Below are 27057 nucleotides of genomic sequence, written 5' to 3' on the forward strand. Positions count from 1 at the left end.
ATCAGAAAGCCAGTCAAAGATTAGGTACATGAGGGTTCAATAATTCCTTATTCACAATCGTGTAAAACTGGAAACAAGCCTACAATTCCAGCAACAGGATGATGTTAGTAAATGTTGGCATTAAAAAAATGCAATGCAGATATCAAAAATCATGTTTTAGAAGAATATTTACTACCATGAGAATGTGCTTAAGATATAAAATAAGTCAAAAAATTAGGCATGACAATATCATATATAGTATAAGCTTCAGTTTTTAAATATCTGGGTAAGGGGTGATTTTTTTTTCTTCTACATATTTCCTTGTATTTTCACAAGTTTCCACAATAAGCATAATTCACCTTTATAATCTGGGAGGAAACAGTTCTTGTTGTTGTTGTTGTTGTTTTTTTAAAGACTATCTTTCCCATAAAGTAAGCAAAATAATGGTTTAGTAAAATATGTCTTTAGGGCTGGGCGCAGTGGCTCATGCCTGTAATCCCAGCACTTTGGGAGACCGAGGTGGGAGGATTACTTGAGCCCAGGAGTTAGAGACCAGCCTGGCCAACATGTTGAGACCCTGTCTCTACAAAACATAAAAAATTAGATAATGTGGTGGCTGACTGCCTGTAGTCGCAGCTACTCAGGAGGCTGAGGTGCAAAGATCACTTTGCTCAGGAGGTCAAGGCTGCCATAAGCCATCATCACACCGCTGCACTCCAGCCTGGGTGACACAGCAAGACTGTCTCAAAAAAGAAAAATAAAAGATAGGTCCTCATAGTGGACCTATTCCTAGTGAACTGACTTATACAATTTTTCTCTAGCTCCAAGTTCCACGGGATAGGGGCTTTAAAAATACACTAAGTTACTTTCATATGTCATTTTCAACAAAGCTTTGAAACGGAGATTTTATTTTATCTTATTTTATTTTAATTTTATTTTTGAGATGAAGTCTTGCTCTGTTGCCCAGGCTGGAGTGCAGTGGTGTGATCTTGGCTTACTGCAACTTCTGCCTCCCAGATTCAAGCGATTCTCCTGCCTCAGCCTCTCAAGTAGCTGGGATTACAGGTGTGCACCACCACACCTGGCTGATTTTTGTATTTTTAGTAGAGGCAAAGTTTCTCCATGTTGGCCAGGCTGGTCTCCAACTCCTGACCTCAAGTGATCCTCTCACCTTGGCCTCCCAAAGTGCTGGGATTACAGGTGTGAGCCACCGCACCCGGCCTGAAATAGATAATTATAATTTCAGTTTTGTAGATGGTGATACAAAAGTTCTGAGAGGTTAAGTAACTTCCCCAAAGTTACATAGAATGCTATTAATGAGAAAAGGAAATATTGAAACCTAGATCTGTTCAGCTCCAGATCTCATCACTTTCCTCCAATACGACATGTACAAGGAGCCACATGACTGAAAGGAAGCAAAGTTTCACGGTGCGTGACCTACCATGCGTCGGGGCTCCAACCAGCAGCACTTGTGTCAGAGTCCCATTCATCAGTACGTGGCCACTGGACAGGGAAGTACCCAGTTTCCCCATTGCCTGTGATATACAATAAATCAATATTGCATAGGTGAGAAAGCTTCCTTGGAGTGTCCATTCTCCCGTGGGGGGAGGGCTTGTCATACCTTGTCTCCAGAAATGGTAAACCAGCTTTGGCCATTTGGTGGGAAGTAGCCATACACCCTCCCAAGGCTCTTTTTCTCATCTCGGATGTGTAACAAATGGCCCAGCCTAGAATGAAGCACACTGGGCTTAGCTGCCAGGGCACAAGACTGACAGCTGGTCAGGTACTCAGGTGCAAGGAAAGGAAATGCACCTCCCCCCATCCAGGCCTCCCAGCAGGCTGTCTGTCTCTGTGACCCTAGGCCTGGAAGTGTGGGGACTATTGGAGTTAATCGCAACATCCAGGCTCTCCAGGTGCCACACCCACCATCCTGCCTCCCAACTGAAAGGCCTCCCAGCAGGCTCTCTGGGATAGAGATACAGGGGTACCTACTATTATGGGCTCAGTGGTGGTCCCCCCATCCCTACACTGAAGTCCTAACCCCCAGCATCTTTGAATGTGACTATTTGAAGACAGTCTTTAAAGAGGTGATTAAGTTAAGATGAGGTCATTTGAGTGGATCCTGATCCAATACGACTGGTGTCTTTCAAAGAAGAGGAGAGGCAGGAGGATCACTTGAGGGCCAGTTTGAGACAAGCCTGGGCAACACTGCAAAAACCCATCCCTACAAAAATGTGTTTAAATTAAAAAAAATATATATTAGCTAGGCATGGGCACACACGACTTGTAGTCCCAGCTATTCAGGAGGCTGAGGCAGGAGGATCCCTTGAGCCTATGAGCTCAAGGCTGCAGTGAGTTACCACTGCCCTCTGCTCTTTGCAACAGAGTGAACCCTCACCCCCTCCTCCCAAGAAAAAGCAGAAGTGAGGAATGGGGCACAGACACACACACAGGGAAGACAGCCATCTGCAAGCCAAGGAGAGAGGCCTCAGGAGAAACCAACCTTCTGACCTCAACCTTCATCTTGGACTTCTAGCTTCCAGAACTGTGAGAAAATAATACACTTGTCTATTGCATTTTTAAATTTCTAAGGAGGAGAATTTGCAACCTTGCCCAGAGCCTTGACTTTTCCTTCAAAAGTCAAGCATTTCCTAGCCCTTTTCCCTAAGCCTCACGCTCGGTGCACTCCACAGCAGCAGGTACCTGCCCCTATGTTCATGGTTCCCAGGCCCCAGCATCAGCCTCACCTGCTGGCATTCTTCCAGGTCGGGCTCCCAACCAACAGCAAGGTTCTGTTGTCCACAGTGACACCGTGAAGGGAATATCCAAACCAGGAGAAGTCTTCCTCGCCTCTCACCATCCAGTTGGCTGCCTCCACGTTCAGTTTTTCTAAAGAAGACAACTCGTCCTTTTCACTAATACTTTAAGTGAGAGGACAACTGGGATGAAAAGAAAGGGTCCTTTTCGTAGCCTAATAGAAGTGGGTTCATTTTGCTGAGTTTTTGCCGGAGGTCTTATATGTCCCCATGCTGATCCCAGGACCCCAACGTCATTGAATCTCACAATTCATACGAGAAATACATTTCTAGAGCTCACTTCTGTGGAGCAGAGGATGCTATTTAAAAACGCTCTGGGCCAGGTGCGGTGGCTCACACCTGTAATCCCAGCACTTTGGGACGCCGATGTGGGTGGATCACCGGAGGTCAGGAGTTCAAGACCAGCCTGACCAATATGATGAAACCCCGTCTGTACTAAAAATACAAAAATTAGCCAGGCATGGTGGCATGTGCCTGTAGTCCCCACCTGTAGTCCCAGCTACTCAGGAGGCTGAGACAGAATTGCTTGAACCTGGGAGGTGGAGGTTGCAGTGAGCCAAGATTATACTACTGCACTCCAGCCTGGGTGACACAGGGAGACTCTGTCTCAACAACAACAGCAACAACAACAACGGCTATGGACAGTCGAGAGCACCACTGAGATGCCTTTCGTGCAAAGCCTCCTCAGTGTTTCTATTTTACATGGAGACACTATGGGAATAGTCTATTTGCCCTCTTTGGCTCTCTACCTAGAAATTGTGGGTCACCTTTTGTATTTTAAGTGAATCTATGCACATCACTTGCCAGAACATCTTTAAGAGTAAAGACTGTTAGAAAATGTTGGTGAAATGATATGGAATAAGGAAAAGGGACATAAACCCCTATGCAGCCATGGTCTCCACCCATTCCCCCTCAGGCACTACCTTTGTCGCTCAGGCTGGGGCCAGAATAAAACGCAGCCACAATTCCCTTCTGCTTCCCTCCACCTGGTGCAAAAGGGGAGCCAATGACCAGATCGGGCTCACTGTCTCCATTCACATCTGCAGCCAAGAGAGTCCAGCCCAAGTTACAGTAGATGTCCTTAAGAAGAAACCAGGAAAGCACATTTTACCCAGCCCTGGTGGCAGTTAGGATACAGCGAGTTCTAGGTTTCTGCACCTGGCTAAAGTGGTAAACATACCTGGCAAGAGATGGTGATGTTAGGGGAAGAAGACACTCTTCCTTGTTTGGAACCAAAGTAGACATACACGGCACCCTAGATAAGGACAAACAGCAGATAGACATGAGCCTCTGGTGGGTGACCCAAGAACCTTAAATAACAGCAAGACAAAAAGGACTGACTCTGGGTCCAGGTATGGTGGCTGATGCCTATAATCCTAGTGCTTTGGGAGGCCCAAGTGGGAACATTGCTTGAGGCCAGGAGTTCAAGACCAGCCTGGACAACATAGTGAGATCCTGTGTCCATGAAAAAAATCTTTTTAATTAAAGTGAGACTTTGTCAAATTATCACCACTCCCAATGATTGGGAGCTTAATGACAGACAGAAATCCATCCTATGCATTGCTGCTGGGCTGAAAGGAATTTTTTTAAAGTCTGTCACTTCCATCAGACTATGAGTCCGCAATGCAGAAATGATGTCATTTATATCTTTGCCTCCCTGATGTTTTACTCAAGATCCTCCACACACAATTGTGCAGTGTGCTTGCAGAATGACTTACTCAACTCCTTGCCCACTTCAAGGATCAGCACAGTTTCAGGCTCTTCCATGAAGCCCCTGGGCCACAGCCTGTTGTACCCATGGCACATCTGAATGCCAACATACCACATCGGTACCACTCGTCTGCCTGAGGATACACGCTGTGCTATTTTATTCTGTTACCAATCAGTTCCTCTTATAACTTGCCTGTCTCCATCCCCATTCATTCTACAAGCACTTCTTTTCCATTATAAGCCAGGTACTAGGTACACAATGACAAATAAGACCAATCTCTTTCCTCCTGAAAGGCTGGCACGCAGGTCATTATGACACCCAGGGAAGAAGGGGATACAACAGGTACAAGCACAGGATGCTATGTGGGGACAAAGAAGTATCAGCCTCGCCCAGGAGTTACGTAATAGTTTCTGCAAGACGTGACACGTCACTCCTAAAGAAAGACAGGGGAGAAAATGCTTTTCAAGCAGAGGAAACTGTACGAGCAAAGGTCGCAAAGTGAGACAGCCTGATGAGTTTAGGACGTGACAGATCGCTGGCGTGTCTATAAATGGAATGTGATGAGGAAGGGGCAAGAGGTGAGCCTGCGGAGGGCAGCCGGCAAGGGAGGGCCCTCGACCTCCACCGGTCACACATGGCACCCAGATGCGTGGTCCCTGCTATGGTAAGAAGCATCTGTGGGAAGCAAGCCCTGTGGGCCAGGGTCCAGGATCTCTGCCTCAGTAAGAAAGGAGGCAACAGGCACGGATCCAGCATTTGAGGAGAGGTCCAGGGAAGTCACCTCGCTGTTGTGATAACCAGAAACTACAGATGAGCTGGGATTTCTGTCTCCCTTCACTGGCATTCAGGATGGTGGGGGACGAAAAAAAAGGCAAAGTACCTGGTGGAATTGGGAAACCATAAGGCCAAAATAAGGCCAGGGAGGCAGCAGCAGGTGCTACAAGGTAACTGAAGGTCACGGCAAGAACCCCATAGGGGCCTGAGATTATCTGCTCACAAATGCTCTGTCTCACACACTGGCTGTCTGCTTTGCTCCAGGGGCTCACCCCAGTGTTGACCTCCCTCAGAGTCCCCTCCCTGCCACCCCGTTCTCCTCCAACCCTACCCCAGCAGCAGCCTTACTTTGTAGGTGAGCTGCTCGGAGCCCACCGAGGGAGCTCCCACGGCCAGGTCAGGCACGCCATCCATGTTAAAGTCCAACACAGCCAAGGCCGAGCCAAACCGACCTGAGGGCTGAAGAGGCACAAGTTTACTTCCCCTGGGCTGAGCCACGGCCTTGGAAGGAGCACTCCTGACTCCCAGGGAGTAGAGAGGCCTGGGACCACCCAAAAGCCGAAGGTGCAGCAAGCTGTAACATATCTGCAACACATCAGTTAGGGAGCTCTGCCCTAAGTATATTTTCAGCATGTCTGTCTGCCTTGAGGGGAAGCAGAGATGCCAGAAAGTAGAGGGTCGGTTCTTATGAGTTCTAGATTTGTAGGAAATAGCCTCGTGTATGTTCTGACCCACATTAAGCACAAAACTTATCTTCGAAAGTATCTAAAATAGGCCGGGCACGGTGGCTCATGCTTGTAATCCCAGCACTTTGGGAAACCAAGGCAGGTGGATCACCTGAGGTCAGGAGTTCGAGACTAGCCTGGCCAACATAGTGAAACCCCATCTGTACTAAAAATACAAAAATTAGCCTGGTATGGTGGCACATGCCTGTAATCCCAGCTACTCTGGAGGCTGAGGCAGGAGAATCACTTGAACCCGAGAGGCAGAGGTCGCAGTGAGCCAAGATCGTGCCACTGCACTCCAGCCTGGGCAACAGAGCAAGACTCCATCTCAAAAAAACAAAAAAACAACAACAAAAAGAAAGTTTCTAAAATAATAATCATATAACATCAGCACCAACAGCTAACATTTGTTGAATACTCAGGATGTTCTAGAGCCATGCTGACCAAGGTGGTAGCCCCTAGCCAAATAGGGCTGTTAAATTTAAATTTAAAGTAATTAACATTAAATAGAATCAAAAATTCAGTTTCTGCCCTGGCGCAGTGGCTTATGCCTATAATCCCAGCACTTTGGGAGGCCAAGGCCAGCGGATCACCTGAGGAGTTTGAGACCAGCCTGGCCAACATGGCGAAACCACATGTCTACTAAAAATACAAAAATTAGCCAGGTGTGGTGGCACACGCCTGTAATACCAGCTACTCGGGAGGCTGAGGCAGGAGAATCGCCTGGGAGGTGGAGGTTGCAGTGAGCCGAGATCATGCCACTGCACTGCAGCCTGGGCAACAAAAGCGAAACTCCATCTCAAAACAAACAAACAGAATAAATAAATAAAATTCAGTTTCTCAGTTGCAATAGCCACATTTCAAATGTTCAAAGCCTGTGTTTTATGTCTCCCGCACTGGACAGCACAGCTGCAGAACATTTCTATCAGTGCAGAAAGTCCTGCAGGATGCTGCTGCTGTAGACATTGTTCTAAGCACTTTAAATGGATTAAGGTAGGAACTGTTAGCATCCTCACTTTACATTTACAGATGGAAAACTCAATCTCTTCAGAAACTATTTTTTTCCAAAGTGGACTTTCTAGATCTTTCTTATCTGATCTGGAATCAGCCTAGACCTGAAAGTAATTCATTGGGTTTTCCAATTCTTTTGTTTGTTTGTTTGTTTTTGAGATGGAGTTTCACTGTTGTTGCCCAGGCTAGAGTGCAATGGCGTGATCTTGGCTCACCGCAACCTCCGCCTCCTGGGTTCAAGCGATTCTCCTGCCTCAGACTCCGGAGTAGCTGGGATTACAGGCATATGCCACCACGTCTGGCTAATTTTGTATTTTTAGTAGAGACGGGGTTTCACCACGTTGGTCAGGCTGGTCTCAATCTCTTGACCTCAGGATCTGCCCACCTTGGCCTCCCAAGGTGCTGGGATCACAGGCATGAGCCACCATGCCCGGCCAGGTTCTCCAATTCTTTCACAACTTACGAAACAATGAATGGCCTTTCACACAGTGGTGCTTGCCACATAACACACATGCGGAAGGACCCACATCCATTATTTATTAGGTAATCTCTCCACACCCGTGTGCAGTGGCCTCTATAAGCACTGCCCCTTTCTATAAGGCAGAAACTTGATAAACAAGATAAGGTTGCTTGGGGACACAAAACACTCTAGGGCAGGGTGGGAACCAATAACTCAGGGCTCTGCCAGCTGAGGACTTTTATCACTATCGGCTTTTATCACTATCGGCTGCACCATCCAGCCCTCCTACGGGCCAGCCAGTCATTCCGAGAGGAGCACAGAATTTTAGAGCAGGCCAGGCCTTGAGTTACCTATCATAAACCTTCATTGTATCAATGAGGACATGGAGATGCTCATTGCAGTCAGGGCCTGAGGGCAGGATTCCCATCCTTCATCCATGCCTTTATCTTGCCATCTTTGAAATTATCAAAGGTCACTAGGGGAGGAGGGCAAGGAGCCACTTCCTTTCTCACCCAAGTGGTCTTTGAGAGAGTTTAGCAGCCACAGGAAGCAGCTGCCTCTCTTATTCCCTATCTATATGTGCCCAAAGGTTTATACTTTACACAACAGCGAAAGGCTTTGTAGAGAAGTAAGAAGCAACAGGATTAGATAGATTTATTTTGGAAATTTTTCATGTGGTGTCAGAAGGCTCTGAAAAATGCTGTCCAAATGTGACCTTACACACTGGCCAGTCACCTTATTTGTACATGTTGGATTCAGAGCTCCTTTCATCAGAGCCTAAACTAGATCATAAATCATTGTACTTCTTATTTTTGAAAGCGTGTTCATGGCTGGGCGTGGTGGCTCACACCTATAATCCCAGCACTTTGGGAGGCTGAGGCAGATGGATCACCTGAGGTCAAGTTCGAGACCAGCCTTACCAATATGGTGAAACCCCGTCTCTACTAAAAATACAAAAATTAGCTGGGCATGGCAGTGCATGCCTGTAGTCCTAGTTACTTGTGACGCTGAGACGGCAGAATAACTTAAACCCAGAAGGCAGAGGTTGCAGTGAGCCAAGATCGTGCCACTGCACTCCAGTCTGGGCAACAGAGTGACAGTCTATCTTAAAAAAAAAAAAAAAAAAAAAAAAAAAAAAAAAAAAAAAAAAGCAAGCATGTTCAGGTGTGCCATCTCATTTTCTCTTCACAGGATTAACTTCACAGCAAAAGGGTAAGTGGCTTGCCCGGAACAAGAACCACAACGATCTGACCGGAAGTCTAGGGTTCCTCCCGCTAGCACTTGACAGAGAATGCAGTGCCAGGCCGGTGTCACCAAAAGCCCCACACTCGTTGGTGACTAGTAGCAGGGCTCTGTCTACCCCGCGCCCCCATCCCCCCCCTCCCTTATTGCTGTTACAAAAACTAAAGCCTCTGATGTTAGAAAAACTTTCCAGGACCCTAGCGCTCTCAGGAAGAATTAATGCTTGGACTCCAAGAGGAATGTTTGTAGTCACTGCGGGTTTTTTCAGGTGATGAATAACTACTTAGGACAAAAGAAGGAAATCTAAAGAAAGTCTGGCGTTTAGTTAATAGTGATGTACCAGTGTTGTTTTTATTCTTAATTTTTGACAAGTATGCCATAATTATGTAAGATGTTAACGTAGGGGAAAATGAGTAAACAGTACACGGGAACTCTTTGTACTGTCTTTATAACTTTTCTGTGATTCTAAAATTCTGGACAGGTGCAGTGGCTCACGCCTGTAATCCCAGCACTTTGGGAGGCCAAGGCGGGTAGATTACCTGAGGTCAGGAGTTTGAGACCAGCCTGGCCAACATGGCAAAACTGCGTCTCTACTGAAAATAAAAAAATTAGCCGGGCATGGTGGTGTGCACCTGTAGTATCAGCTACTCGGGAGGCTGAGGCAGGAGAATTACTTGAACCCAGGAGGCAGAGGTTGCAGTGAGCAGAGATTGCGCCACTGCACGCCAGCCTGGGTGACAGAGCAAGAGACTCCATCTCAAATAAATAAATTAATTAAAATAAAATACAAAGTTTTATAAATACATACATTTCATGTGGGGGTGTGTGTGTATAAAGAGGTTTTATATTATCAATTATATTATCTAGAAATCACATCCCAACTGGCTACTTAAGCAGTTCTTAATAGCATGTGTGTTTTTGGAAGGTATTAGACTAATGATAGAATAAATGATGTAAACATGCCTTTAAAAATAAAAAGTGCTTCACAAAAGTACACCACCAGCTGTTTGTTAATTATTCTTGTTATTAGTTACTCATCCTGGAGAATTTGCCACAAAACGCAAGCAGTAGCTACTGACCACTAGAAGAGAAAGGATGACATGGTGTCTCACCTGGAAGCCTTCAAGGATCCTGTGGGCCTCCTTGTCCAGGTCCAGGTCAACGGGCGGCAGGCCCAGGTCATTGCCGTAGATGAGGTACACACGCCCGACGTGGATGTGGCCGGGGCGGCTATAGCCTGGTGCGCCCACCACGAGGTCACCGTGCCCATCCTGGTTGAGGTCAGCTGAGGTCATTGCCCTTAGGGAAGTGAAGGGACCCACCATGGTATGCACTGAGCACTAGGGTTAAAGCTGTCGTCTGCTTCTTTCCTTTCTAGAGCCCAGTCCGTTAACTTTCTCTCACTGACTTTTCCACCCCGCGTGACTGTTGTGAATATTCTCTTCTCAGGTTGTATTGTTACTGTGATTCAGTCTCATTCTTCAAGGGGAAAAATAAAATAAAAATGGACAAATCAAGGCCTCTAAGCATTTCTGGACTACATAACCTGAGAGGATGAAAAGTATACTCATGAAGCTTCTTGTCTTATACACAAAACCCGGGCTTGCCTGAGAGTAGAGAGGAAATTCATGTCCAGCCAAGCCCCTCCAGCCAATGGCACAGGCCACTTTCTGATCTGCTCAACTCATTTCAATGTGTTACCTGATCAAAGACAAGCTTGTGTGAAATAGACTAGGTTTCTACCATAGCCACACAGGCACCTGGTAGTGGGCCAAATCAAGTGTCCAACATATTTAGTAGAGGCTCCTAGATGAGATTCCAAGAGCCACCAGTTATAGAGCTGGATAAACCGAGTCAAAGGTTCAAGTGTCACTACTGGGGCTGGAAAGACCAAAAGTCATTTGTTTATTCTAGTTCTTATTGCCACATAAAGAACAAATGGCAGGCCGGGCATGGTGGCTCACGCCTGTAATCCCAGCACTTTGGGAGGCCAAGGCGGGTGGATCACCTGAGGTCAGGAGTTCGAGACCAGCCTGGCCAAGATGGTGAAACCCTGTCTCTACTAAAAATACAAAAATTAGCTGGGTATGGTGGCAGATGCCTATAATCCCAGCTACTCTGGAGGCTGAGGCAGGAGAAACGCTCGAACCCAGGAGGCAGAGGTTGCAGTGAGCCGAAATCAGAACAAACGGCAGAACAAAGCAAAAAGGCAAGAGCAGTTGTTTAAGGCTGTGATACCTGGTGGGAGGGACAGACACTCCAGTGGATCTGCTGCTGTTCTCTGCACTTTGGAGGCTCAATGCTGGCCAGTAATGGCCCTAGGGATGCCCCTGTGGCTGGCTGTGCTTGTGTAGCTACAAGCCCAGCAGGAGGCCTTTTGGATCTTTCAGTGAGGTGGCCAAGAAGAGCCATTACACACAAGTGAACGATCAGTAAAGGCAGAATTCACCTCCCCATCTCCTGCACTAGAGCTGAATGCACAGAAGCCTTGAAAGGAAGGACTGTCAGGAAACTGTGCCAAGGAAATGCAATGCCCTTTGGAATTAAGGAGTATGATTTTTTTAAAAAGCCTTCATCCAAACTTCCAGAAAATAGTCACTTTTATATACTTGGGCTTAGTTTTGTATGTTGTTGTTGTTTTGTTTTGTTTTTATTTATTTATTTATTTTGGGGGCTTAGTTTTGGTTGAATTTTAAAATCAGAGGAATTCCTAACATTCTCTTTATAAAATTGTCATGGTATACCAGCTTTTACCATGTGAAGTTACAATATTTAAATCACTATAACAGCTATCTGCTTATATGCTTCTGATGTTACTAGATTACAAAAGAAATCTGTAAGAATATATCTCCAAGAACATCAGAGCATTGCAAAAATTCCATGAAATAATCCTTTATTGTTGTGATTATTTAGTAAACTGAAAGTTTCTTGTATGTAAACATATTTGACCAAGTGTAAGGAGATCATTTCATTGTTACAATAACTTAACCATTAAATTAATGCTTTTGGCCAGGTGCAGTGGCTCATGCTTGTAATCCCAGCACTTTGGGGGGCTGAGGCAGGTGGATCGCTTGAGCCCAGGAGTTTGAGACCAGCCTGGGCAACATAGCAAGACCCCATCTGTGGTACAGAAAAAAAGTTTTTAAATCAAATAAATTAATGCTTTTGTTGATGATGAATTGATTGACAAACAAGGTGCTAACAAGCACCATTTAAAACAGTTGCAGAGGGCTGGGCACAGTGGCTCACGCCTGTAATCCCAGGACTTTTGGAGGCTGAGGCAGGAGGATCACTTTAGTCCAGAAGTTTGAGATCAGCCTGGTCAACATGGTGAAACCTTGTCTCTACTAAAAATATAAAAATTAGCCAGGCATGGTGGCACACACCTGTAACCCCAGCTACTGGGAAGCTGAGGCAGAGAATTACTTGAACCTGGGAGGCAGAGGTTGCAGTGAGCCGAGATCAAGCCACTGCACTCCAGATTAGGTGACAAAGTGAGACTCTGTCTCAAAAATAAAATAAAATAAAATAAAATGAAATAAAAAACAGTTGCAGAAGGACGGAATAAAATTATACTGAAGAAAACATTCACAAGTTAGATAAACTTATACATACCAGCCAAGCCTCACATAAGGAAACGACAAGAAGTAAGATGCTAAGGGGCTGGAGATGTGCTTTTGTGACAACTGAGAGCCACCTATGAACATTGTCCTTATGTTCCTTTCCAAAGCCTTGTAGATAAAAGACATGGAATCCTGAAATAAAAGAATCATTATAGATGGTAAAGACACATAGCATAATCAACAAAGCTACTGTTTCCTGTCCAAAGTATTGGACTTCTGTAAAGGAAATGAGGTTTTAGAAGTGCTAAACAATAAAATAAAACATTAGTTCCTATCAGCAAGTAAGATCACTTAGGACAGGCAATTAGGATAGTGAAATCATACCCCCAACTTATGCTGAGGGATGGTAGAGTTACAGCCCGAGAGGCTGGGACCAGCATGGGTAGAAAGAGTTATCGCTCTGTCGCCAGGCTGGAGTGCAGTGGCACGATCTCAACTCACTGCAACCTCCGCCTCCTGGGTTCAAGCAATTCTCCTGCCTCAGCCTTCCTAGTAGCTGGGATTACAGGTGCTCGCCACCACACCCAGCTAATTTTTGTATTTTAGTAGAGATGGGGTCTCACCATGTTGGCCAGGCTGGTCTCGAATTCCTGACCTTAAGCGATCCACCTGCCTCGGCTCCCCCAAAGTGCTGGGATTACAGGCTTGAGCCACCATGCCCCGTGGACTAAAATTTTTTAAAAGACAAGTCTATCCAGGTGCAGTGGCTCACACCTGTAATCCTAGCACTTTAGGAGCCTGAGACAGGAGGATCGCTTGAGCCCAGGAGTCTGAGACCAGCCTGGACAACATGGAGAAACCCCATCTCAACAAAAAATACAAAAAATTAGCTGAGTGTGGTGGAGCGTGCCTGTAATCCCTGCTACTTGGGAGGCTGAAATGGGAGGATCACCTGCACCCAGGAGGTTGAGTATGCAGTGAGCTGAGATCTCACCACTGCACTCCAGCCTGAGCAACACAATGAGACCCTGTCTCAACAACAACAACAAAAAGAAAAAGTCCTTTCAATCTAGAACTTTAATTGTATTTGTATATGTGTGTATATATACATATATTTTAACAAACAAACAAACTGGAACAAGACCAGGATGCCAAAGATATCCTCCAGACCGGCCAGGCACGGTGGCTCACACCTATAATCCTAGCACTTTGGGAGGTTGAGGCGGGCAGATCACAAGGTCAGGAGTTCGAGACCAGCCTGGCCAATATAGTGAAACCCCATCTCTCCTAAAAATACAAAAATTAGCTGGGAGTGGTGGTGGGTACCTGCAGTCCCAGCTACTCAGGAGGCTGAGGCAGGAAAATCGCTTGAACCTGGGAGATGGAGGTTGCAGTGAGCTGAGATTGTGCTGCTGCACACTAGCCTGGGTGACAGAGCAAGACTCCGTCTCGAAAAAAAAAAAAAAAAAAAAACGAGACATCCTCCAAACCACACCCAAGTTGAGATGCGGCTGTATTTGCTGCCAAGCAGGCATGAGAGGTCACATGCAGAGTGCTAGGAGCCGTATGCCAGAGAATTTGGGGGGACAACAAGCTCCTCAGCTTGGGATGCTGAATCGTTCTTAATGTGGTTACTGCAGAGACAAAAAACACAAACTAGAGTGGCCCTGAACAAGCTGGCCAGATACTAGATCCATCCAAGTTAAGGGACACAACTCTAAATCTGCCCAAGGGTGACATGAGACCAAATAAGACTTCCTAGGTCTGCTCCAAAGCAGAGAACAATTGGCTCAGAGAATGAAGGCAGCCCAGATGGCTCAGGCTCTGGGAAAGCACAGGGTCTGAGGATCTTTCAGGCACCAGTATGCCTTCTGCTTTGCCCATTCTAATCTCACTGGCAGGCCACAGATTGCTTCATCCTAAAGCCTAGCTCTGACTTGCTCATTCATCCAGGAAGCAATTAATCAGCTCCTACTATATGCCAGGCACCACGACTGACACTGGGAACATAAAGTCCCTCCTTAGACAATTCATTTTTTTGCAAATATGGCAAGACAAAATGACATGTGCTTTGATAGAGGTTCCCCTCCCCGGGCAGGACCAGCTACATAATTTAAGGAGGCTAGGGCAAAATTAAAACATGCAGCCTTTTGTTAAAAAATTGTTAAAGCCAGGTGCGGTGGCTCACACCTGTAATCCCAGCACTTTGGGAAGCCCAGGTGGGTGGATTACCTAAGGTCAGGAGTTCAAGACCAGCCTGGCCAACATGGCAAAACCCCATCTCTACTAAAAATACAAAAAGTAGCCGGGCATGGTGGCGGGTGCCTGTAATCCCAGCTACTCAGGAGGCTGAGGCAGGGAATTGCTTGAACCCGGGAGGCAGAGGTTACAGTGAGCTGAGATGGTACCACTGCACTCTAGCTCAGGCGACAGAGCAAGACTCCATCTCACAAAAAAAAAAAAAAAAAAAAAAAGAAAATTGTTAAGAATTTTAAGGCAGTGACAGCAGAGCACTAAACCTAAACCAGGTCCTTCCCCAATTCCCAGACCCCATTCACAAAGTTGTCTAAACCCTTCTGACATTAAGAGCCCACTACAATCCAATGCCTACTTAGCTTCCTAAGCCTCTCACAGTAACTCATATTCCTTGTCCTGTGTTCCAGGCAAATACGACTACTCAGATTTCCCAACACCTGAAACTTTCCCAACCCACTAACAGAAATGTACTCTCACTGATGAAATACTATCTACTGTCCAAGGCCTAGCTTGAATGTCCCCTCCTCCAGGAAGCCTTCTCTATCTGATAGCCTCCAAGGTGAAGCTTTTCTCCCTGCTATTTTTTTTTTTTTTTTTTGAGACAGGGTGTCACTCTAGCACCCAGGCTGGAGTGCAGTGGTGCACCCTCAGCTCACTGCAACCTCTGTCTTCCAGGATCAAGCAATCCTCCCACCTCAGCCTCCTGAATAGCTGGGACTACAAGTGCACACCACTATGCCCAGCTAATTTTTTGTTATTTTTTTGTAGAGACAGGGTCTCATTATGTTACCCAGGCTAGTCTCAAACTCCTGAGCTCAAGCAATCCACCTGCCTCAGCCACTTAAAGTGCTGGGATTACAGGTGTGAGCCACAACACCCATTCTCCCTGCTATCTAATGATGCCCTTACCTCACCATGGTATGTGTTGCAGTCTACTCACATAATGGTTATTTTTGTATTTGTCACTCCTTTCAGACTGAAATTTTTTAAGGGTCACAGTTCATTTGTCTTTCATTTTATATCCCCCAGTAGAGTGTCTTCACTTAACAGATAACTTCACTGGGGCTATGCACAGTGAGCCTTCAACATTGTGAACGCCTATGGGACTAAGTCCAAAGAAGGACTGGCCTGGGTGCCCAGGGTCATCTTGACTTGACAGAGACCACTGAGGTGCAGACTCAGGGCATCTCCAGAACAAACCACATATGGATGCCAAGAGTATTTGCTGGCCTGGCACATGCTTAGGCCCAGGCTGGAGTGCACTGGCATGATCATAGCTCACTGTAGCCTCGAACTCCTGGGCTCAAGCAATCCTCCTGCCTTAGCCTCCCAAGTAGCTGTGACAACAGGCACAGCCATCACACCTAGCTAATTTATTTATTTTTTTATAGAGACAAGATCTTGCTATGTTGCCCAGACAGGTCTCAAACTCCTGGACTCAAGGGATCCTCTCAACTCAGCCTCCCAGTCACCACATCCCACCACAGGTAAATTTCAATGGACAAATAAGTACCCAGGGACTCAGCGAAACAAGATATCTCAAGAAGCAGCATTCCTCTTTCTCAACTTAGAGCAGAAAATTCTTACCGGGGTCCAGGAATTTACACTAAAGAACACTCCTCTTTCAGTATAGTTTATATTCCTGTCAACACTTTCAGTTAGGGATGTAGTCAAATTTCTGTGAAAGTCATTTTTCTGCATTTTCGAGCTGTTGAAGAGAAAGAGGAATAAACTGGTTACGACTGAGAAAACAACCCCCTGTAAAACTGAGTTGAAGAATATAGTCATGTTTATCACAGGTTAAAAGACTACAAAATTTTAATGTCAGAAGGCTGAAGGAGCAACACAGAAAACAAAGTTTTAGAAAAATCTTCATTTCATAAAATCTTTTAGTAAACACATTTCTAAGGCTTAAAAGCCTATCCTTATAAAACATATTTCCTATAATATCAGAGCTCTATGGTAGGAGTAAAAGGCTTCAATTCTTTCCAGATTATGAAAAAATTTAGAAACAGGTATCAGCTGGTGGGGAAACTGGTATGCAGGCATACTTTCTTTTTTTTTTTTTTTTTTTTTTTTTGAGATGGAGTCTTGCTCTGTCACCCAGGCTGGACTGCAGTGGCATGATCTTGGCTCATTGCAACCTTCGCCTCCTGGGTTCAAGCAATTCTCCTGTCTCAGCCTCCTGAGTAGCCTGGAACTACAGGCATGCACCACCACACTCAGCTAATTTTTTTGTATTTTTAGTAGAGATGGTGTTTCACTATGTTGGCCAGGCTGGGCTCGAACTCCTGAGTTCAGGTGATCCACCTGCCTCGGCCTCCTAAAGTGCTGGAATTACAGGCATGAGCCATCGCGCCCAGCCAGCATACTGATTTATCTTCAAAGACATGCTAGAATTAATTATATGATAAAAATACATTTTCACATTCAAATATGTCAACCAGCCACAAAGCAGATGACTCAGGGAGCTAGAGAGGCTTCAGAAATGACTGAAGTAGGGAGTGGACAACAGCTGTAAGTGACGGGGCCCTGGGCACAACAACAACTAGTGTCAGGGTTCTGGCAACCCCAAGAAAGATTGCAAGCCTAATCTGTTGCAGGAAGTCAGGGACCCCAAACGGAGGGACCTGCTGAAGCCATGGCAGAAGAATGTGGATTGTGACGATTTCATGGACATTTATTAGTTCCCCAAATTAATACTTTTATAATTTCTTATGCCTGTCTTTACTGCAATCTCTAAACATAAATTGTGAAGATTTCATGGACACTTATCACTTCCCCAATCAATACCCTTGTGATTTCCTATGCCTGTCTTTACTTTAATCTCTTAATCCTGTCAGCTGAGGAAGATGTATGTCGCCTCAGGACTATGTGATAATTGCATTAACTGAACAAATTGTACAGCATGTGTGTTTGAGCAGTATGAAATCTGGGCACCTTGAAAAAAAGAACAGGATAACAGCAATTGTTCGGGGAATAAGAGAGATAACCTTAAACTCTGACCGCAGGTGAGCCGGGCAGAACAGAGCCATATTTCTCTTCTTTCAAAAGCAAATGGGAGAAATATCGCTGAATTCTTTTTCTCAGCAAGGAACATCCCTGGGAAAGAGAATACGCACCTGGGGGTGGGTCTCTGAACTGGCCCCCCTGGGCGTGCCTGTCTCTTATGGTCAAGACTGCAGGGGTCTCCCATAGCGCTCCCAGGCTTATTAGGAAGAGGAAATTCCTGTCTAATAATTTTGGTCAGACCGGTTGCTCTCAAAACCCTGTCTCCTGATAAGATGTTATCAATGACAATGGTGCCTGAAACTTCATTAGCAATTTTAATTTAGCCCCGGTCCTGTGGTCCTGTGATCTTGCCCTGCCTCCATTTGCCTTGTGATATTCTATTACCTTGTAAAGTACTTGATGTCTGTGACCCACACCTATTCACACACTCCCTCCCCCTTTGAAAATCCCTAATAAAAACTTGCTGGTTTTTGCAGCTTGTGGGGCATCATGGAACATACCGACACGTGATGTCTCCCCTGGATGCCCAGCTTTAAAATTTCTCTCTTTTGTACTCTGTCCCTTTATTTCTCAAGCTGGCCGACGCTTAAGGAAAATAGAAAAGAACCTACATGAATATTGGGGCAGATTCCCCAATACTAACCAAAAGGTGCTTAATGTGATTAAAAAACAACAAAACTATGTTGAAGGAATGGTTTGCTAGGAAGAAAAAAAAAAGTTACCCAATTCAAATACAACAAACAATGAGGACTTCACTGAACCCTTGTTGTGTAATTTTCATTCTTCCAAAGTGCTAAGATCATTCCTCTCAGCACCTGTCATTGCAATACTCTATTTTTGAGTATCTCACTCTAGATCATCCTTAAACATCTCAGTTAAGCCATCACTTCTTCAAGGAGAGCTCTTTTGTGCCCAGGGCCAGGACGCTCTGTTGCAAATCCCCAGAGCGCCCTGCATTTTTAATTCCTGACATTTAAATATCTGTTAAGCCATCACTTCTTCAAGGAGAACTCTCCTGTGCCTAGGCCAGGATGCTTGCAAATCCCCAAAGCACCTTGCATTTTTTCTTCCTAACACTTAATAATGTCCACGATTACTTGTTTAGTGCCCATCTACCTGCCAGGCCATATACCTGAGAGCTGGAACTGTTTCTGTCTTGTTCACAATGATATCTCTAGTGCCTGAACCAGTTCCTGGCACCTACTGATTAATAAATGATATTGTATTATTTGTGTTATTTTGTTATATTTTATTAATAATATACACATATTTGTAATATTAATAATTAAATGAATGCATAAATGACTGTTGGTTGGTACCTGACTCCAGCAGAAAATGTCATTTCTTAAAATACAAACCAGGCTTCTGGCCCTTACCACTGAGGGCTTCTCCCGACACTGTCTCATCGATAAATAAATTTTCACTTTCTGGGTAAAGTTTATGAGTAAGACAATAATATTGATAGTTATAATAATACTAACTACATTTCTTTTTTCTTTTTTTGAGACAGGATCTCACTCTGTTGCCTAGACTGGAGTGTACTGGCCTGATCTCAACTCACTGCAGCCTCGAACTCCTAGGCTCAAGCAATCCTCCCGCCTCAGCCTCCCAAGTAGCTGGGACTACAGGCACACACCATCATACCCGGCTAATTTTGTTCATTTCTTGTAGATACAGGGGTCTCACTATGTTGCTGAGGCTGGTCCTGAACTCCTGGACTTAAGGGATCCTCCTGCCTCAGCCTCCCAGAGTGCTAGGATTACAGGTATGAGCCACTGTGCCCAGCCATTTAATGAGCAACTCAACATGTGCTAATTGCTTTGCATCCACCATTGCATGTCATCCACACCATAATTCTGGGAGTGTTGATGTGCTTTTTCCATTTTGCAAAAGGAGGAAGCTATAGCTCCAAAAATCAAGCAGCTTGTTTAAAAATCACACAGCTGCAAGTGACAAATCTGGAATTTGAACCTACAGCTGTCTCTCAACAGATCCCATGTTCTCAACCTCTATAGGGCATCTCCTCCAGGTGAGATGTACTTTTCCTAGGAACAATTTTGGAATCCACTTACCCCTGGGTGTGGTTTTGCTGGCCGCCACATGCAATGAACAGAGGATTCTCAGGTAGGTTGCAGTCACTGAGGAAACAGTCAAATGAGTTAGGCATTTGCCCACTTCTTCACAAGCATGAATTTTACCGAGAATCGGTAGTGAGCTTCAATCATCTCCCAAAGGCTTAAAGTGTTCATTATCTAGCCATACAGGACCAATTAAGAGCCCATGTTCTCCCAGACAGGGTAGGTAGGCTGACAGCTGTCACTATCATGGTAATCCAGGCAGCCCCACGCTGCCAGTCACCCCAGACTCAGCCTTCCTCTTCCCTCCCCGCTCCACCTGCTGAGCCGTTCCATGGTAACATGAAACGTCTCAGAATTTGAGACTGTAATCAAAACTGGTTCCCAATTATGTCACCTTCTGCCCAATTATACACATTTATGCCTATATGTGTCTGAATTTCTCAATTTCATTTCTTTAAAAAAAATTCCATCATTTCAATAATTAAATAGCTAATGAAGGATCCCCTTTTACAAGTGAAAAAGCCTCTGAGAACGTAAGAGATAAACTCTTCCCATTAGAGGCTTTCCCCCAACACTGAACAGAAGCATTGAGGAAGCAGGTATTAATATAAGAAGAGTACTCTGGAAGGAAGACTATCTTAAGATTTGTATGGAGGTCACTGAGGGAGGCTGGGGTAATACAAAAGTAATGTGGAGTGTAGGGGTGAAGAAAATTAGTTGCTGAAAAACGAATTCCAAAAAGGAGGTCGGAAAAAGCTAAAGGCAAACTCTTTCTACCAAAACATTTCTCTGGCCAGGTTTGAGCTGAGGAAAAGGTTCTCTCTTTGAACCTTTTCTTCTCCACCACAGGATGCAGAAGGCAGCCTTACAGCATTAGCACTATATTTTCAAATAGAGTTTGAGGTGAGTAGAGTTCTCAGCAAGGTAACTACCACTACTTCATTGCTTTTTTAAGGAAAATATACCAAATAACATAAGTGAGCTTTGGAAGATAACCTGTCTTAGTAAGCTGGGAAATGCCTGTTACTGTGAACATATTTATGTTTTCCTTTCTGTTATGAATTTTTTTGTGTTGTCTCTTTTTGGAGACTTCTCTGAATTTCCCATAAATTTTCATAAATTCTGATGAATCTTTCTTTGTATATGTATGCAAAGAAGCAATCAACTCATGGAATTTTATACCTTGGTAAATTGGGACAGGGATCAAGAGACAAGAAATATGTTCTTTCTCAATTATCTTTTCCTAATGAAAGAATAAGGTCCAGCTATACATCTTTCCTTAGCTATTTGGAGAACCAAACCCAAAATGAACACCAAAAAATGTTTTCCAGTTTGGATTATATAAAACAAATAAGTGCAGGTCAATCACTCAAGCATGCCCATATGTTATGAGTCCTTCCAATACAAACTTTGCTTCCTTCTAATAATAATAATAGTAACCAATACTTAGTAAGTGCTTACTCTATGCTAAACCCTTTACATGACTGATCTAATTTACTCCTCACAAAAATCCTATAATAAAAATAGTATTGCTGTCCCAATTTTATAGGTGAGGAAATAAGATTTTGGAAGGTTTAACAACTTGTTCCAGATAACTCAGTAGTGAGTGGCACATCTCTTAAATTCTGTACGACCACGGCAGTATGCACCTAAAAACCCACGTCCACAGGGGAGCTTGGGGATTTTAGTTGAGGTTTATTTCACTATTAAAAGTGGCATTCATATGAGATTGCTATCCCTGCCAAATTGTTACTCACTGAGTGTTAAAAACAAGTTTATTATGCACCAAGCTAAGGTCAAATTTGTCATCAAAGGGAATTTTGTTTCAAATCAACACAATATATAATTATGGTTAACACTGTTTGGATACTAGCAAATGTTTATAAGGTAAAGCAACATCACCCAGTATAATATTCTGCACCTACATTCTATAGGCCATTCCAACTTATAAACAGCCAACTCTGCTATGATCCTGACCTGGAACAGTCTCCCAGGCACAGGTCCCACCCAGAGAACCCTCTTTCCCACTGCTAGTGGTACAGCCTAAGCTTCCCACTCTGCCCTTTCCCTGATTCAGGGGCTGCCCCATGCTTCCTAGCCACATCCACATCTCAACCCGGTTCAGGTCAGTAATGGGGAGAGGCTGCATGTCCAACAGTATGATCAGAAATGGGTTCTCTGGGCCAGGCGTGGTGGCTCACGCCTGTAACCTCAGCACTTTGGGAGACAGAGGTGGGGTGGATCACTTGAGGTCAGGAGATCGAGACCAGCCTGGCCAACCAACATGGCAAAACTCCGTCTCTACTAAAAATACAAAAATTAGCCGGGTGTGGTGGTGCGTGCCTGTAGTCACAACTACTCGGGAGGCTGAGGCAGGAGAATCGCTTGCACCCGGGAGGTGGAGGTTGCAGTGAGCTGAGATTGCACCATTGCACTCCAGCCTGGGTGACAGAGCAAGACTCTGTCTCAAAAAAAAAAAAAAAAAAAAAAAAAAAAAAGGAAAGAACAGAGAAAAAAGAAATGGGTTTTCCAGCCAGGCATGGTGGCTCATGCCTGTAATCCCAGCACTTTGGGAGTCTGAGGCGGGTGGATCACTTGGATCTCAGGAGGTGGAAACCAGCCTGGGCAACATGGTAAAACTCTGTCTCTACCAAAAATACAAACAATTAGCCTGGCGCAGTGGTATGAGCCTGTGGTCCCAGGTACTCGAGGCTGAGGCACAAGAATCACTTGAGCCCAGGAGGTGGAGGTTGTAGCGAGCTGAGATGATGCCACTGCACTCCAGCCTGGATGACAGAACAAGACCCCATCTCAAAAACAAAAAAACAAAAACACATGTGCTCTTAAAAAAAAAAAGAAAAGAAAAAGAAAGAAACGGGTTATCAGAAAAGCCTTGGCTCCCTCTGATCTAGGGGTAGTGTAAGACTCTGTGAGAGTCTAATGATCTACTACAGCTAGAAGTGGGGACAATCACAGTCTACCTTATCTATATTTGGGCTGAGTTTCTGATTAATACTTGTCCTGAGCATGCTTAGGAGAAGAAAAGGAACTGGAGGTTCAGCAGCTGTCCCATCTGGGCTAGATGTCAAATTTCAACAGAATGTTTTACAAATGCATTTATTTCTTATTTTATGTTGGAGTGTGTGTCGGGGCATGTAGCTATGGCTCTGTTTGCTTCTGTTTTTTTAGTATTAGGTGAGGTATCCTTTGACACCCTCAAACCCTGAGAGTGTAGTCAGGGTGGAGAGGTGTGTCACCATAGCAAGAACACAGCCACTCTGGGACCTGCAGAGACCTGGCACTCCAGCCCCCAGCATGGGTTTTCCCAAAAGAAACAGATGGAGGCTAGGTGCAGCGGCTCATGCCTGTAATCCCAGCACTTTGGGAGGCCCAGGTAGGTGGATCACTTGAGGTCAGGAGTTTGAGGCCAGCCTGGTCAATAGGGCGAAACCCCATCTCTACTAAAAATACAAAAAAATTAGCCAGGGATGGTGGTGCACACCTGTAGTCCCAGCTGATTGGGAGGCTGAGGCATGAGACTCCCTTGAACCTGGGAGGCAGAGGTTGCAGTGAAGCCGAGATCGTGCCACTATACTTCCAGCCTGAGCAACACCGCAAGACTCTGCCTCAAAATAAAAAGAAAGAAACAAATGGAGCACCACCTGTGGAGGCTGATTCCTGCCTGGCTGAGCCATTTCTCACAGACCCCAAATATTGCAATAACTGTCTCTCTATTTCTAAAACACAAGCAGCATCAACCAAGCCAACTGGATGGGAACCAGTTGAGTTTATAAGATCACTGAGTTTCCATTCTTTCCCTCTTTGAATAGGTTAGGAAAGCACTTCATGAGATTGTTTTGTTTTTATGTGATCAGTTGAAAAACCTGAGAGTTATGTTGGGGGATGGGGTAAAAAGGCAGGGAGTGATTGGTAATAGAAATGCAGTATGAATTCACCTGGTCCCATTCTCCAACATGAAGCTTGTTAGATGGTAAATATTAGTGGACCAAAACGCCATATCATCCAGTCCTCCAAGAAAATACTCTTGGAATTGTTCCACCAAAAACGGGGACTTTGTAGAGTAAGTGGGATATAACTATGGCAGAGAGAAAGAAAAAATAAAATGAATATGGTACTATTCCTGGTATCTTTATAATCCTTTAAGATTTGGAAGAATGAAGCCTTTACCTTGGAAACAGCTAGCATCTCACCATACCTGCAACATAAACAATAATTTTGGCTGTGAGTTGCAGTTTCTAACAGAGAAATGAAGCAAATAATGAAGAAAAAGTTTCATCCACCCTTTGCCACTGTCACACAACTGCCTTTGAATAAGCAGAATCCATAAATCTGAAATCCAGTCTCAAGAAACAAAAACATAAAAACTGTGCGAAGGAAGTCACAGCAAAATCAGTTGCAAATTGTCCTCTGAGTTACACTTACATTTCTAAGAACTGGATATGTGAACAATCAACGATTACATTTTCAGTGATGACTTTTCGACCATACAGTTTCTCATAAATTCCCAGTAGATCTTTGACTGGCACATACCTGAAAAATGCAGAAAGTAAGAGTTGTTTTGATTCTGAAGCTGAAAATAGTAACAGCAGCAGCAGCAGCTACCGGTTATTCCGTGATTATTTTGTGCCAGGCACCATGTAAAAGTCTTTACATGCACTAGTTATTTAATCCTAGCAATGACCTCAGGTGGCTAGTACTATCATATTCCCATTTTACATAAGAAGAAACAATTAAGGCACAGAAAAGTTAAATAATTGGCCCAATGATGCAGAGCAAACAACTGGTAACTTCAACATTTATGTAGGTATACTCAGATTGGAAACTAACTATAACGTACAAAAGGAGTGGTTAATTTTGTAAATTCAGAGTTCAAGAAGTAATTTAAAGTATTTCCATTGTTTCAAGTTGAATTGAAAAGAATTATTTTAAAAACACTATTATAAAAATGTCTCCCCACCCTGACATCTTAATTTCAGAGTACATAAAGTATACAAAAAAGTATAACAAAGGGCCGGGCACGGTGGCTCACGCTTGTAATCCCAGTACTTTGGGAGGCCGAGACGGGCGGATCACGAGTTCAGGAGATCGAGACCACGGTGAAACCCCGTCTCTACTAAAAATACAAAAAATTAGCCTGGCGTGGTGGCGGGCGCCTGTAGTCCCAGCTACTCGGAGAGGCTGAGGCAGGAGAATGGCGTGAACCCGGGAGGCGGAGCTTGCAGTGAGCCGAGATCACGCCACTGCACTCCAGCCTGGGTGACAGAGCAAGACTCGTTTCCAAAAAAAAAAAAAAAAAAAAAGTATAACGAAGTATAAAAGTATTGTGAAAGGAAAATAAATCTCAGAACCCCAAAATCACTAAACTAAAGGGGAAAGTCAAGCTGGGAACTGTGTAGGGCAAACCTGCCTCCCAATCTATTTCTCTGTGTGTGGTTTTTTTTGTTTTGTTTTGTTTTGTTTTGGAGACGGAGCTTCGCACTTGTTGCCCAGGCTGGAGTGCAATGGTGGGATCTCCGTTCACTGCAACCTCCACCTCCCGGGTTCAAGCAATTCTCCTGCCTCAGCCTCCCGAGTAGCTGGGATTACAGGCATGTGCCACCATGCCCGGCTAATTTTGTATTTTTAGTAGACATGGGGTTTCTCCATGTTAGTCAGGCTGGTCTCGAACTCTCAATCTCAGGTGATCCACCTGCCTCGGCCTCCCAAAGTGCTGGGATTACAGGCATGAGCCACCGCACCCGGCCCTCCCAATCTATTTCTAAGTGAGATTGCTACAAAGATTAAAAGCTACATACCTCCCTCACAATTTGCCCACAAGGAAATTCATATGGGCAAAGGACAGATAGAACTCAAAATCAACCCTCTGCTCACCTGATACAAATGTATATCTGATTGCTTCCTTTGCCTAATTGTTTCACTAGACCAGACTACAGCATAAGTGACACTATTCCTGTAAATTGCATATTCAGTGAAAGGCTAATTGGAAATATGGAAGAATGTCTCGTATCTACCTATGACCTAGAAGCCTCCTCCTCGCTTCGAGTTGTCCCATCTTTCTGGACTGAACCAATGGACATTTTACTTTTTTTTCTATTTTTTTTTTTTTTGAGATGGAGTCTCACTCGGTCACCCAGGCTGGAGTGCAGTGGTGCGATCTCGGTTCACTGCCACCTCCGCCTTCCAAGTTCAAGCAATTCTCCTGCCTCAGCCTCCCAAGCAGCCGAGACTGTAGGCGTGTGCCACCATGCCTGGCCAAAACAACTGGCCTGTAAGGGGACTGAACCCGCGACCCTGGTGTCATTAGCACCACAACTGAGCTAACTGGCCAACAGCCATTTCACATATATTGACTGACGTCCCATGTCTCCCTAAAATGTACAGATAACCAAGATGTGCTCCAACAGCCTTGGACACATGTTGTCATCCGGACCTCCTGAGGCTGTGCCATGGGTGTGTCCTTAATCTTGGCAAAACAAACTTCCTAAGTTGATTGAGACTTGTCTCAGATACTTCTTGGTTTACAGTATAAAGCAATGAAAAGAATTCTAAATCAGGCTTTTGGTTCACAAATATTAGTTATTTCAGTTGCAAAGAGCAGCATTTAAAAATCAGATTTATACTCAATCATCTTTTAATTTAAAAATCCTCAGAATAAACAAGATAAAAATCACAACCAATAAAATCTAACTTCAGTAGGTTTCTTTTAGTAGGTAAAAGAAAGAAACAATTGAGAGACTCATTTTTTATAGGAGTGCTGGAATGGCATTCCCAATAAAAATAGCTTAAAAGGTCAGACAAAATAACAAAAAAATATTTTTTTAAATGAATCACCAAGCTAGCAGGACAGCAGAAATTTTTCAAAGGCCAAAAACAACCAGAAACAAAAAACCCTGGGAGGTAAGCAAATGGGACAACCAGCTTTTGCCCTGAGAACGTGTGCCACACCCTACACGTTAGGTTCGGAACCTGGACGGTTTTTTTTGTTGTTTTTTTGAGATAGAGCTGGAGTCTCTGTCGCCCAAGCTGGAGCGCAGTGGCATGATCGTGGCAGTTCTTAACTGGAGCCTACTTATTCTAGCACCATGGAATATCACCAAACATGACCAGTATAACTCCAGTCACATCTGATAAAGGAGACTTTAATGCAGCAACTATTATTAGAGATAAAGAGGGATACTGCCTCAGGATGAAAAGCTCAATTCACAAGATATCCTTTTGAAATTGAATGTACCTAACAACATATCTTCAAAATCTAGATAGCAAAGCAAACTTTGACAGAACTACAAGAAATTGAAAAATCTACCCTAACGCGGGAGATTTTTAAAACTAATTTCTCTCTTAATAATCAGTAGATAAACCTGATAAAAAGTAAAGAAATAAGTAGTGATGTTATCTTACTTATAACTTAC

The 27057-nt window shown here is 44.4% G+C and overlaps 1 protein-coding gene across 4 annotated transcripts in view; it reads right to left on the minus strand.

Moving 5' to 3' along the window:
* GPLD1 (glycosylphosphatidylinositol specific phospholipase D1) overlaps nt 1-27057 on the minus strand; it is a 92749-nt gene that overhangs the window by 36886 nt on the left and 28806 nt on the right. For all 4 annotated transcript variants that reach the window (XR_004031376.1, XM_030817376.1, XM_003263563.4 and 1 more), the window contains 13 exons: nt 24071-24178; nt 23816-23843; nt 23584-23723; nt 19622-19687; nt 16125-16245; nt 12334-12473; nt 9831-10017; nt 5629-5739; nt 3976-4050; nt 3719-3875; nt 2727-2868; nt 1601-1706; nt 1421-1514 (listed from right to left, as the gene is read on the minus strand). Coding sequence is in view for 3 of the 4 variants with exons in the window: in XM_030817376.1 (XP_030673236.1) it covers nt 1421-1514; nt 1601-1706; nt 2727-2868; nt 3719-3875; nt 3976-4050; nt 5629-5739; nt 9831-10017; nt 12334-12473; nt 16125-16245; nt 19622-19687; nt 23584-23723; nt 23816-23843; nt 24071-24178 (1475 nt within the window). In the remaining variant the exon portion in view is untranslated. The remainder of the gene's footprint in view (nt 1-1420; nt 1515-1600; nt 1707-2726; nt 2869-3718; nt 3876-3975; nt 4051-5628; nt 5740-9830; nt 10018-12333; nt 12474-16124; nt 16246-19621; nt 19688-23583; nt 23724-23815; nt 23844-24070; nt 24179-27057) is intronic.

This window comes from Nomascus leucogenys, chromosome 8 (genome assembly GCF_006542625.1).
Source record: "Nomascus leucogenys isolate Asia chromosome 8, Asia_NLE_v1, whole genome shotgun sequence".
Taxonomy (NCBI): domain Eukaryota; kingdom Metazoa; phylum Chordata; class Mammalia; order Primates; family Hylobatidae; genus Nomascus; species Nomascus leucogenys.